This window comes from Leptinotarsa decemlineata, unplaced genomic scaffold, assembly GCF_025532065.1.
Source record: "Leptinotarsa decemlineata unplaced genomic scaffold, Ldec_3_MD MMD2_tig00026328_RagTag_RagTag, whole genome shotgun sequence".
Lineage (NCBI taxonomy): Eukaryota > Metazoa > Arthropoda > Insecta > Coleoptera > Chrysomelidae > Leptinotarsa > Leptinotarsa decemlineata.
The window spans coordinates 31,783,984-31,798,642 of NW_027412688.1; the positions used below are offsets into that span (position 1 = coordinate 31,783,984).

Sequence of the window (14,659 nt, forward strand, 5' to 3'; positions counted from 1 at the left end):
TTCCATCGTGGATTTCAATTGACCAACGAAATGATCTACAATCTTAGAGTTATGCATCCTCAAATATGTGATCCATGACTCTTGTGCATTTCCGCTGTCGCACAATTTTTCGTCAATCTCCGTTTCTCATCAATTATATTAACGTCTTCATGTGAACCTTCTAAAAGATAACGAAGAAACACCTGAGCATCTTGAAGGGAATTACCCATGAATCGAGGAGCAAAACTTTGAATCTGATTTTTTAAGAAGGCTGTATTTACTACTCTATCAAAAAATCTTCTGACCACAACTCCTGGAAAACTTCTGCAAACGTTTTGATTAAAGCACCCTCCATACTAGAAATACTAGTATTGATATCTTTCATGAATTCATCCTTTTTCAAATATTCCAATAACCATCTCGTATTTGATAAACATTGGATTACGCTGTTCATGAAACAGGTGTTACCAATATTTTTCAAACCATTCAACCCAAGGGTTTGGACTAAAGAATTTATCACTGAACAATTCGAAATATCTTCGAAACCCATAAATAATTTGGTACCTACATTTTATATACCTCTAATATCCATGAACATAACAAAACAAAGCTTTTGATATAATGTAGGTTTTGGGAACTGGATTATAAGAGAGGACTATTATTTAGATCAAGTTGTTCGTTGAAGACAATAGAATTGGGATTTTTCTTCGATTTTTCCCTTTTTCGCATGTGTGAAGGATTTTTAAATTATCTTTATCTATTTTATGTTTCGAATTTTGAAGATGTTCGTACATTAATGATTTTTTATCCGAAATGACATGTTCATGGTTCATTATTTATGATAGGATAGGCAACTTAGGTATGAATTACTCAGATTTAAATGTAATCAGTTAGTTTTGAAAATGGAGTAATAGCCGAAACTAGTCAACAATAAAGAAATATCGTGAAAAATATACAAAAGTGTGTTTTTGTAGTGTATCCTCAGTGAACATGAATTTCCACAAAATAAACAAGTCGTCAATCAAAGATGCTTTTGTTTTATTTCCATGAAGTGGTTTGTTACTACCTCTCTTTTCCTTATGAAATTGGTTTTCAGGAAACATGTAAATTTCATTAAGTTTTTTGGAATCAGGAAGAGTACCGAAAAACGAATCCGCATTTCCTCTTTGGATGGCTATACTATTTTTTTGAATGAGAAAAGATGTGGCTCTTGATTCGGGGGATTCATCGGTTACCTTTGTTCCAATTTCATTGATGGAAGATAAGGCTTCACAGCCAAAAACACAAAAAGTTTCAACAGCTATTGGGTGAAAGATATGTTTATGAAGACGCAAAGCTGGAAAAGTTCTCTCTGCTGTACTGGTGCACAACAGCTGCAATAATATCCTGATGTTTGAGAGAGAATCGGCAAACTTGTAAGCTTGCGTCGGGTGTCTAGGTAACTTATTTTCGGCCTTTCAAGGCCAAAAAGCATGGCAAATCTTCTTTGTACTTGATTGCTCCTTGAAGAATGTCACTAATGTAGGCATCATTTATATCGGGTGTTAACAAGTGTTGTAGCTTGCCTACACATCTTCTTCTTGGAGGACCTTGAAACGGGATGTGGTAATAGACCTCAGGTGGGACTGTTTGTATATTAGATCGTTGTCCTAGGCGTTTGCATTTCTTTCGCCAAATCGCCCTCCTGATTATAAAGCTCCTTGAAGGAGTCGGAGCTGTTGTCACGTTTTTCTTGTATGCTCTGCATTGAAGCTTCTACAAGATGCGAAGCTTGCAGCACATCCTCGTATTCTGTTTGGAGTTGGATGCTAGGGGTATAGTTACTCCAAGTACCTCAGCCAACAATACTACACTAATCAATAATTCTGAGAACAGAGTGTAGGAAAGCAAATACATTACTTCCTCTACTTTCCGGTGAACTAGCAATGGCTTCGAGGACAGTGGGGAGTGCAGGAAGGTGTTCCATGAACGTCAACACGGCTTTGTGCCTTTCTTGTTTTCCACAGTTTTTTTAAAATCCATGTTTTCCTGGCTTGAGGTCATAGTTTACTAGCTTCTCTTCTCAAAAAGCTGCGAATCTTGCAGCGGAGTCACGGAAAAAATTGCCAGGGAAGCAGGGCCGTCGCTATGAGGGGGAATAGGGGGATCCTCCCCCCTGCTTTTTCGACTTGGGAAAAAGTTGAAAAAAAGTTGGGAAATTTTTGGCCGTGAAGATAGAAAAAAATAAAAGTAACAAAATCAATAAAAATTAAAAAAATTGAAATGAGAGAAAATAAAGGGAGAGGTAATAAGAAAAGGGAAAGAACCAGGAGAAGGTTGGGATTTGCCAAAATGCATAACTTGGAGATCACATATTCAACGAAAGTCATTTTTTGTGGAGGAAAAATTCAGTTTTTTATCGACCTTTTTTTTGGGTAATTGTTACCTTCCACAATCTGAAAAAATATAAAAAATTATAATGGAGAACTTTATACAAGTGTAGAAGGGCAAACTTTTTAGTTTACTCCGATAAGTTACTGCGTAAAAATCAAAGTATTTTTCACAAAGAAAAATCTTCTATTTATCAGTAACTTGTCGTATTTAACAATTTTGCCTATCAAAAAAATTATTAAGAAATAATACTTATCTTTTACATTTCGGAGGCCAAAATCTGCCTGCGTCTTCAGAAATGGATAAAAATTCGAATATATACGCAGTTATTCCTTTTTTGAGAGCTTATTTCTTTACTTCTTCGACAGATGTCAAAGAAGTTTTGAAATATTTCAATCTTCATAAAAGTTTAATTTTTCCCAAGTAAGAGAACAGTCCTGAACAGTCCGCAAATTTTGAAGTGACAATTTTACAAAAATCCCAACTTTTCGCTGTTTATTCGACTTGGAAAAGGTGGGAAATTTTGGGCAGTGAAGATAGAAAAAATAATAGTAGAAAACAATAAGCACAATATTATTTAAGTGTTATTTCCTTTCATTTGTATTGAATATTTCTATTCATGGTGGATATGGTGGAAAACCAAGTGCCTTGGTCCAAAGTAGTATAATGCCCATTATTATTTTTATAATTATCAAAATTTATATTTGTTTGTGCACACCCCAACAGGCATAAGCATTGAGCCAATCTTTGGATAGCTAAGTAAGAAAATTAATATATTATAGTAGTAACTAATCTCTCGGCTTTCATTTTTTCAAAAGTTGGGAAATTTTGCTGGTGGGGTTGGGAAAATTCGGATTCCCTCCTCCCCTAGTTTTTCTTTTCGCTACGGCCCTGTAGGGAAGATATAACTCCCATGGCATTTCTGATGCTAGCAAAAGAACGAGCTTATCGAATGTTTGAAGGTGACTGACAATGTTTCATGATGAATTTCATTAGTTCGGACTTCCATTGTCTAATATAATATAAAATGATTTGAAATCCCTAAAGGAACTAATACAAATGGAAAATTAAAAACAATATCTAAAATTGATAATTATATCAAGCAAAAAATCCCTGAAATGAAATTACAGTGAAATCATATACAAGTACAAAATAGAACAATTGAACAAAAATAAAAATAAAAAATTAAAAGACTCCAAGCCAAGTTACTTCCTACCAAGTGTAATATACCCGTGAAAGTATCTATAAAAGAGAGACAAACCTTCAACCTTTCTTCAATGTTGCAAGTGATGTTCGCGTCTCCTCCAATCAGGCGGATAACTCTTTTTCTGGATGGAATCCAGCATTTTCAGAGTATGTTTGGGGGTGAGAAGCGGCTTTTGCAATTCCAGCCACATGATTGTGCCAAGACATATTGGTGTCCATTTTAACCCCCAACAAACTCAAAAGCAAAAAGTGGAATCAATGAAGTCGCCCGAAACTTTGAATAATTGAAAAATTTTGAAGTGGTCCGCAAAATCACCAGAAACGACGATTTTGGACTGTTTCGTGTGGATTCATGGAGTCTAAAGAATGCATCACACAACTATAGTGCATTTAAGAACGTATGGATGAAAAAGAGGTGCTTGCAACGAAATTACTTTATACTATAGTAGGCACAAACTTCTCAGAAATGACTGACGTCATAAGGAAAAATTATGATAAAATATATAGAATCACAACTACATTAGGATAAACTGGAGTTTTTGATGAATTTTCTTATTGAAATCATGATATTCATCGCAGATTCTTACAAAATAATATATTAAACTGCTGATCACACAAGTAGGGCTCGTCCGATTTTCAAAAATGAGGTAGCGTTGGATATAGAACTAAAATGTCTGTCAAACGTAGTATTACCGTTTTTCATTGAAAAAATGATGGCGCCCTCTCGGTAACGAGTGACACACTACTGGTTTTCTTGTTGAGAAATACTGTAAACGATGCCTTTTCACGTAAACTTCATTCAACCTTGATATTTTAACTGGGTAGAGAACAGTAGGTATATGTCGAAAACTATAGCCACACATTATTTCAAAGTTTATCTGTAGTGAACTTCTAATTCACTTCAGCATTAATAGTAGCTCACTATCGTTTCAAATTTTTTGCTGTATGAAATAACCAATCCAACGAAATCGTCAAAGGATTGCTTTTGTTATCACTCTCGCATTAGATTATTAGATCATGACAACCACGTATATATCTTATCTATGATGCAGATAAGGAGATCGTTATGAGATGGAAGTCTGTAGTGTAAGATTGTTTGATCTGGGTGTGAATATACTTTTTGTTACAAGTTGGATTATCGACAACCATACCAATATCGAATAATATATTCATAAACAATAGTCAAGTATGAAGAAAAATGGATAGGTCGCGGAAAACAACGATACGGATTACGGTGGTCGGAGATGGTGCTACAGGAAAGACCAGTATGTTGATTGCTTACAAAGACAAAAAATTCGACGACAGATATCAACCCACTGTGTAAGTACGTGCTATAGACGGTTATAATGATGAAAATTTTATCTTTCGAGAATCCAGTTGGACTTGAATACACTTAGTCCAATCATTGAAGTTGAAATTCGACGATATTGTATAATATTGCCAAAAATCACCCATTTGTTCAAAAATTTGGATTTGATCTCTACTTACCCTGTTGTTCATAAGCTATGCCGCTACAGGAGTTGATTTTATCCTAGGAGCAGAACCCATCCCTTTTAGGAGGTTTCAAGTTTTAAGTTTATTCAAGTATTCCATGTACAAAAAAAAATATCACAATTTTTTTTTTACAAAATGGGGTTAGATTTGCTCTCTGAGTAAAACATAACTAGGCATAATTGCCTGTGTGTGTTTTATCCAGGGCTTCTCTAAAAAAAACTATTAGTATTGTACATAAAATTATCTTAAAAATTTTGGCGGGCAAAGATTTACAAGATAAAAAAATATATATATATATATAAATAAGGAAGGTAATTAACTCTTATGAAAGATATTAGACGATTTGTATAGGACAGGGATAGCAGCAAATGGTGGATGTATTTACTATCGTTGTATTTTATAGAACGTTTCCTTGTTTTTCAAGATATTGTTCTTTATTTCAGTTTTAAAATTTCTTAGTTTGTCAATTTTTTTAAATGTACTGGTATTTCATTGTAAAATTTTGGACCGAAAAATAGAAACGTTCTCTGTACCTATTGCTAATTCTTCATTACTAGTTTGTCTAGTTGGTTGGACAGATCTGCTTCGAAGTGAGTATTTAGTTGTGTGAACTTGAATTATACATTGATGAACATACAAAAGACTGATTGGTAGGACTTTTGTTTCTTCATATAGTAATTTTGTGGAATACTGTTTCTTTTTTCTGAATATGATTTTTATGATGGAATTTTGTATGATATGTAGAGGACGTAAGTTGTTAACGAAGGCTCCTCCCCATATTATAATACTGTATCTTAGAATGGATTCTACTAGGGAAGTATAAAGCATTAGTAGGCTTTTGCGTGAAGGATATCTCTTAAAGTGTAAAATCTGTGCAGTAATGCTCTCAGTCGTTTATTTAAATTTGAGATGTGCTCGGTCCAGCGAATATGCTGATCCAGAATCACTTCTAGGTATTTTATTGATGATACTCGATCTATTTCTGGGCAGGTACATGTATTTGTGTCCGTGCAAGTTGTTTTGTGAAGGTTTATAGAATAATCTGTAGTGGGTTGTGTATTAACAGTAGGTGTTAAAGGTATGAATTTAGTTTTAGAGACGGTTAGGGTGAGTAGGTTATGATCCGCAACTTTTTTTTCATAAAGCTTGTCAAAACCAGTCGACTCATTGGCGAGGGAAAGTGTCAATTTTTCAATCCATAAATTCAAGTTTTTAGACGGTTTTTGCGAATAACTCAAAGAATAAGTATTTTATCGAAAAAATCATTTTTAGTTAGCAAAAAACAAAAATAATGTTTGTTCATAGTGTTCATAGTGGTATACTTGTTGAATCACAGCTTGCCATTGACATCAATGAACGCTGAGAAGATGATTGAAAACATACATAGGTATACTCTGCCCAACCAAACAACGTAGTGCTGCAAAACATTTTCATTCATAACAAGGCTGCTTGTACAGAGTCGCACTAAGGAACGACCGAAATTTTATATTTTTAACAATTTACGGCTGGGTATAGGAAAATTTTTCCCCATTTACAGCGTCGTCACTTCAACCCTGGAGCAGATAGGTGAACAACCCTTGGAATTTCAATAGGGAATAGGGGGCGAGCCGCACATCGTTTGAAAGATCTTGGAATTCTCTAAACAATGGTGTACATATTTTTGAATTTGGACGTATTTGAAAGAGTTCTTTCCAATAATTAACTTTTTCAATATTGTTAATAGCAACAAATTGTTGTACGCCACTGCTCAGTTGGAATGTATTTGGAACTCTTTCATTTGTTTCTTACGCTACGTTTTTGTTAATTTTTTTAGTTCTTCTCTGATAAGAAGACTATTACAATTGAGAAATGGTTAAAAATGCTGTTTCTATTTCTCATTTTTATGTTAAAAGTGATATCTACATTACCTATTACTAGTGTGAGTGCCGTAAAGTATTGCTGAAGAAATAATGGTTTACACAATTGCAGAGAGGGTTGACTTGATTGAAGTGTACTATGGAAATAGATGTTGTGCTGCGCCACTGAACTGTTCAATCAACAAGAATGTGTCGCGACATGTTTTCGATTTAATTGCAAAATTTCACGCAACTGGATCTGTAGCAAATAAAAAATGGCAAATAGAATAACCCGTAACAAATGAGGCGACACAAGTGGCAATTCTGGGCCATGTTGAGCTTGACCATACTTTGAGCACAAGAAAGTTAGCATTTGTTTCCGGGGTGTCACCAACTAGCATTCGGCGTATTTTAAAAACCCACAAAATGCATCCTTAATAAATTAACGCTTGCAATTTTGAGAGTTGGTTAGTGAACGAGTGGTGAAAAATCCACATTTTGTTTTCAATATTTGCTTCAGTGATGAACGTTCTTTTTTTCTAAATGCCACAGTTAATCGCCTTAATTGTCGCTATTGGGCTGATTCAAATCCTCACATTTTTCATGAAGTGCATACTCAACGTCCACAAAAATTTAAACTGTCCCCCTCTCAATAAAAATCGAGCTGTCTGAACGTTTTTTAGGATTTGCAAGATTAGTACCCAAAACGTCCATGTCAAGTTTTCGATGGCCCACCCTGTATAGACAATTTTTAAAATATTTTTAACTTTTCTGGTATTGTTTTGGGGGGGGGGCTTTTTCTCCCAGTTTGAATCTGAAAGTGACTTCTATAGATGAGCTACACATCTTTGTAAATATTTTATTCTGAACTCATTTACTTTCTTCTTTTCTCTGGAAAATTTCAATATTTTTTGTATAGAGGTGGAGAAGTGAAGGCCAAAAAGTTTTTTCCCAACAGCAAGATTGCTCTAGAAGTCAAGAACTTCAAAAAATATTGGAAAGTGGAATCCGTCTAGTGGAAAGAACAAAGAAAAAACAAAGAAAGAACAAAGAAAGTAGCGATTCACATTGGATTTGAATCGCTGGAGATTAAATCCATTTGGAAAAACGTTCTTAGGAAGTTTATTCCACATAAACGCCGTTCTCCAAATGAAAGAGTTCTTGAACAGTGAAGTTCGAGGTGTACTGAGTTGAACCTCAAAACGATGAGCATCCACAATCCGTCGCGTATTTCTGATATGTATCGCTCTTGGTGGAATCAAATGTGCCAAGTCACTTGAACACTTTCCGTGAAACTATCTATAGAAGAGAGACAAATCTCCAACTTTTCTTCGATGTTCCAGACTATCAAGGTTTCCAGTTATGTTCGTGTCTCCAATCAGGCGGATAGCTCTTTTTCGGATGGAATCCAGCAACTTCAAAGTATATTTGGGGGCGGAACTCCATACATGAGTACAATACTCCAAAGAAGGTCTTATCTGACCTTTATGAAGCATCAAAAGTAGCTGAGGTGTGTACAGATTTCTGGTTCGGAACAGTGTTCCAAGCTTTTGAGAAGCAACCTTTGCTTTCAGCGACATGATTGTGTAAAGATATATTGGTGTCCATTTTAACCTCCAACGAACATATCGAAGCAGAAAGCGAAATTGTCTGACCTGACATTATTATATCCGGTTCGGAAACATTTATGTTAGAAAAAACCGATGCCTGGGATTTATGGCATCGAATTAAAGCTGGTTACTTTCACTCCAATATATTGCTTTGCTGGCGACAGCAAAGCAATATATTGGATTCTTGGTTTCATCCAATGAGTCGTTGATTTACAATACAAAAAGGTGGAGACAATATGGATCCCTGGGAAACACCAGCGTTGATAGTGAAAATATTCGAGAGACATCCATCGACGGCCACTAGCAAGGAACGTTCTTACAGGAAGCTGTAGAGCCATACACAAAAATGATCCGCCAAGCCATAGCATCGAAGTTTGGCCAGCAAACCCTCATGCCACACACGGTCAAAGGCCTCAGAAATATCAAGCGCAACAGCTCTTGACTCTCCATGTTTCTCGATTGCGTTATTCCAAATATGGGTGACATACGATAGAAGGTCGCCTGTTGATCTTTGTTTCCGAAAGCCATATTGATAAATATTCGAGGATATTGTGGTTGACGGCTTTCTCTATGGTTTTTGGTATCACTGATAGCAAAGCGACTAATTTATAGTTATCTGAAAGATTTTCCTTATTGCCCTTTTGGGAATAGGCTGAACGCGAACAATCTTCCAACAAGAAAGAAAAACCCCTTTCTTGTAAGACAAGTTGAAAAGTCTGCAAAATACTGGTGCGAGTTCATTTACGCACTTTTTAAGCACGATGACGGGCACTTCATCAAAACCAGACGCCTTGTTGATATTGAGCTGTTTCAAAATTTGCCTGACTAGAGGCTGTCGAAGATTAATTTCCGGCATTGTGGATTCTAGTCTGGGAATAGTGGGTGGTGCCTTTCCCAGAAAATCGACTGTGGAGTGGAGGCAAATTGTTCAGCAAGTAGATTTGCTTTTTCTGTTGTTGCAATTGAACTATCCGCTTATGTTAGTGATTGAATTGTAGATTTTGTAAAGTTCAGCTTCAGCTACCGACCAGAAGGATCTAGACCTTTTGGGATTAGCAAGCAGTTTATCCCTAATTCTCTATTTAGAAGTTCTTTGCTTTCATTGATCATAAGTTTGCAGCTGTTGCGAGCATTAACAAACCTGGTTCGGTTTTTGGCACTGGGATTTTTGAGCCACTGCCGGTAGGCGAGATTTTTTAAGGAAAAAAGAATGTATGAATCCATGCATGCATTTCTATACTTTAACAAAATTTGAAGGGCTAATGAGCTCTGGATTCTAGTAGAATATTCCGACTAATTTAATAACAATTTTTCATCAATTCACTTCCAGGTTCGATGTATACTCAATGACGATTGAAATAAACTCTGTGGCATACAAAGTTATTCTTTCCGACACAGCTGGCCAGGAAGAGTTTGATAAACTCAGACGACTAGCCTACAAAGACGTGAGTATAGTTTGTCATAGTTAGCTCTTCCTTATCCTTATATTTGACGCCTCAAGTGAAAGTGAATAAAAACATTTCCATTACCATGTGCAGAAGAAGGCACAGATCTCTAACCTTTTTTCTCACAATTTTCCTTTCTTTGCAGGTGGATTGCTTCATTCTCACGTATGCAGTCAATGAACGAAGCTCTTTCGAGAATGTCTTCCATAAATGGGCACCAGAGCTAAGGAGGTTTTCGCCAAAAGCTAAACTTATATTAGCTGGTAGGTGTAATACATCCACAATATCAACCTTATATTTTCTAATCACAAAACAATGTTTCTCTAGGTAAAAAATTGAAGTGAAAAAGTTGGTGATATTGGTCCGAAAACAACTGAATGAATCAGTTCCAACGGATGACCTGGAATTTTTATTGATGTCATGGCCAGTCAATAGATTTGTTATTTTTCCAGCAATACATATTTCGTAGGAAATTGTTCAAGCCGGGCACAAATTAGTTTTTAATCACTTTCATCGGGAGATTTAGCTAAACTTAATAGACCTTCTATGGCATATAGTAGTAGTAGTAGTTTAATAATCACCAAATTACATGTATTTATGACAGCATAAAAAATGGGGGATTAATATAGATATAAGGAAAGATTTGTCAAAACGAGTCTCATTATTGAATTTTTATCAAAGAAAACATAAGTATTTATGATTCACTTAAGTTTTTGGAAAACTTCAAACATCAATATCGAAATTCATTCCTTTGAAGATGGTCAAGATATAATGTATTTTGAGTTACTCGGGGAAAAAATTTTAGTGCTAAATAGTATTAACAATATCGATATTATTTTTTCCTAAAAAGTAGTGAATACTATTTTTAGTATACTACAAAAAAGACACATTGAATATAAAATATAAAAGTATAAAATAATGTAAAACATATAAAACGTAAAAATATTAGTGTAAACGTATAAAAATATGAATGTTACAATGTGAAATACAATTTCATCTTAAATTAAAAGTATTCAAAATGCTAGGTAGGGATGAAAACAATATATGAAAATTGAGACATTAATTCAGTAGAATTTGTTCATAGCAATGTTACATTTTCACTGAAGTTTTCAATAACTCTAACACATATTCCGTTTTCATATGATCTGGAGCAAGATTGAATAATTTGGGTCGAATATATTGTGTCAAACTGCAGAGTTCAATTCATGAAGTTTGCCATTTATTTTGGCTTCTTCTATTATTCAGTTTTTTCGTCTGACCGTGCTTTTCCATTTTCAAATATTATATTCAAACTTGTCATCTTCATTATATTGGTGGTAAGTCTTCCATCACTGACTTCCGAACTTTGACAATTGATAACGGCCATCTTATTGAAACTACATCTGTTAAATCAGTTGTCATTTATTCAGTCTGTTTTGCCAAATTAACAACACGTGTTTTATAAAAATGGGTTTTCTGTTCGGGCAACATATCGCGCACTTCACCCATTTTAAGGCTGTCAGAATCGTCCTACCGAGAGGTCTATTTGCAATGTGGTGGATGAATTTGAGTCCACTGGTTCGTAACTGGCTGGATCTATGCTATGCTAGTAAACATAACTGCAACTACGACTCTTCAAGGCGAGGCTATCAGAATCAGTTTCACCAGGGGCTGCCCTCAAGGTGAGGTACTATCTCCCCTTCTGTGGTCGCTCCTGGTGGATAGTCTGCTTAATGCTCTCGACAGAAGAAAAGTCGATCTGCAAGCTTGTGCAGATGACCTTGTCATCCTGGCAATGTCCACGTCGGGAAGGGTAGCTTGTAATATCCACCAAAGCGCGTTGGACGTTGTTCACAATTGATGCCTGAGGGAGCAGATGTCTGTCAACCCCAGCAAAACTGTGTTGATCCCCTTCACCAAGAGGAGAAAATTGGGCGATCTAACGACACTTTTCCTCAATGTTGTGGTCATTCCATTTGGAACGGAAGTGAAATATCTTGACATTGTCCTTGATAAAAGACACCCGTGGAACGCCCACTTGGAAAAAGTTTTACACAAAGCCAGACTGTCTCTATGGACATGTCGAAGGATTTGTGATAAAACTTGGGGTTAGATTCCAAACAAATCCATTGGATTTATGTGATGATTGTCAGACCAATGATCACTTATGGTGCAATTGCTTGGTGGCCGAAAGAAAACGGCCCAAGCGAAGCTCTCTGGCTTACAGAGACAGGCTTGTCTGGCTATCAGTGTTGCCATCAGTACCACATCGTCAGCGGCCATGGAGATCCTTCTAGATCTGCCTCCTCTCCACATTTTTTTGGAGAGAGAGAGAGAGGCTAGATGGACTGTATACAGACTTGTGCACATTGCCAATTGCACAAATCAATTCAATGCAGAGTGCAACAGACTGTTGGTTGACATTGGAAGTCGCAGCATTCTAGAAATGACCTCTGACTTTATGCCTCCAACTGTCAACTACGAACTGCCTTATAAAGTACTATTCCCGAGTAGAGAGGACTGGATCCTCCGGTAGAAGGAAATATTAAGAGCAGATATTTGTTGGTTCACAGATGGATCAAAAACACCTTCCGGTTCTGGTGCAGGTGTTTTTAGTCGCAGACCCAGGATAGAATTATCTACCCGCCTAAGAACTTATGCGACTTATGCGACAAGTCGATAAAAATATTCCCGGTCAAGCGGCGTTGGAAGCTCTTGGCTCCTACCGAGCAACGTCTAAATTGGTAGCAAACTGCCAAAAACCACTCTTCTCGATAGGAAGACTTAACAGATTGTTTCTGTTCTGGATTCCTAGCCATACTGGCCTGGAAGGCAATGAAGCTGCTGACTCTCTCGCAAAGGAGGGTGCTACAAGCGGCTTCATCAGACCAGAACCTATCATCGGCATTGCTTTGGGCTTTGCCAAACAAACACTGAACACCTGGATGTCAAGAAGACTTATGGACTTCTGGCAGAATCTTCCAGGATTGGCTCACTCCAAGGCGTTTATTCACCCTTCGAGGCTTGATACCAAACAGTTGTTGGCCTTTTGCAGACCACAACTTGGTGAATTTTGGGTCATAACTTGGGCCTGCAACCGTACAAAATTCAACTGACCCAGGAACTGAAGATAAATGACCATAGACAATGACTTGTGTTCACATGAGATGCAAGAGCGTCCAATGCATCCCAAAATCCACATCACTGTTTGATGTAGATTTTAGGCTGGCGGCGTCCTCAGTTCATATCGATTCATCTCCAGCAGAAAGTTTGTGGAGACCAAATCGTAAGGTGAAACATGTAACGAAACCAGTTTAGGGACTACTTCGAAAACACTGATATACTGATTTCCCTACGAGAAATTTACGCCTCTTCCTGTTTCTATTGACAACTGTCCAGGACCCTTGATTTGTTGTTGTCGTCGTCGTCGCTTCTTGTATATCATTTTCAACACTTTCTGGAGATATACTAGGATAAATGCAGTTTTGGGTAATGGGACAGTTTACCTGGTATTTAGTTGCATTCGCAAAAGCCTTTTTGAATTGTTACCGGCGGATTAGACACTGCCGAATTCTCAACAATATTGTGAAGGTCACTTTTTAGGCATACTTCGTTGTTGTTGATATGCGACGATAATGGTGCATTTTTTATATGCCCCAGTTGCATCTCCAATACACTAATTTTCCCATGGAGTTCTCGAGTAATAAAATTTTATAGGATATGATTGTTTTCGAATAGCATATCTCTCTTCTCATAGGATCCTCATCGAGATTGTCTAAATCACTGGTGATATTTTCGTCACTCTCCTTTGGAAAATTCAACAAACGTTGGGTTGTCACAACACTTTGTTCTTTGCATTTCATCAGTTCGGACTTCCATTCTCCAAAATTATATAAATTGATTGAAAATCCCTAAAGTAATCTATAAAAAATTAAAAAGAATAGCTAAAAAATAACAATTATGTTTACACAACAACGAAAAAATCGAAAAAATTTTATTATTAACACGGGATACACGGGATACACGACGTTTCGATTGTTAGTATCCACAATCGTCTTCGGGTGATGACTGGGTGATAACACTTTGTTCTTTTCCGACACGATCTATGGTTTTTTTACATTTCTGTTACAATAATGACATAATTTACCTATTTACTCATTCCGAACCTTCATCCGAACTATTCGCCACCTTGCCTATGTATATGTACCCATGAAAAGTTGAAAAAATGCATTGCTTATATCTTATATTTATTCATTGTAATTTTCAGGAACCAAAACGGATCTGAGAGAAAACAAGAGATCACATATAGCAGCTGAAGAAGGAGAAATGCTTGCCAGAGATATAAATGCTAACGGTTTCATAGAAAACTCTTCAAAAACGATGAGTTTCATTGATGCCACCTTTCAGATGGCAATATCCGCCGCCTTGTTCGATAAAAATTTCTTGAAAGTGAAAAAGACCTCAGTGTGTACCTGTCTATAGATATTCTGTTGACTCTGGAACTTTCAGCAACACTGTGATAAATCTATCTGACGACGAAATATTACTATATATTTTTTATTTTCGTGAAATGAGTGTTAATCCAGAGTTATTTTACAAACTGTGAATAAATAACTTTGTTTTTCCGGAATTGAATCGGAACATGGTTTCGTGTCACTTGTTACAAAAAATGGGGATACCAGATATCTTCCTGATACATTTTTCATGTCTTCTGATATCTTTCTTTCTCAAGTTTTATTTT

At 36.4% G+C, this 14,659-nt stretch overlaps 1 protein-coding gene across 1 annotated transcript; it reads left to right on the forward strand.

Moving 5' to 3' along the window:
* The first annotated feature begins 4,608 nt into the window (after window positions 1–4,608).
* On the forward strand, window positions 4,609–14,553 carry LOC111517970 (cell division control protein 42 homolog). The gene is made up of 4 exons (XM_023174267.2): window positions 4,609–4,875; window positions 9,825–9,939; window positions 10,085–10,202; window positions 14,186–14,553. Exons 1-4 carry the CDS (start codon window positions 4,754–4,756, stop codon window positions 14,398–14,400), a joined length of 570 nt encoding a protein of 189 aa, XP_023030035.1. The 5' UTR covers window positions 4,609–4,753; the 3' UTR covers window positions 14,401–14,553.
* Window positions 14,554–14,659: the final 106 nt, after the last annotated feature.

What these genes read in the sequence shown, in the direction of transcription:
- LOC111517970 (XM_023174267.2), top strand. Translation starts at nt 4,754, where the DNA reads ATGGATAGGTCGCGGAAAACAACGATACGGATTACGGTGGTCGGAGAT. An exon ending in GACGACTAGCCTACAAAGAC is followed by an intron (nt 9,940 to 10,084) that starts GTGAGTATAGTT and finishes CTTTCTTTGCAG; the next exon opens with GTGGATTGCTTCATTCTCAC. An exon ending in AGCTAAACTTATATTAGCTG is followed by an intron (nt 10,203 to 14,185) that starts GTAGGTGTAATA and finishes TGTAATTTTCAG; the next exon opens with GAACCAAAACGGATCTGAGA.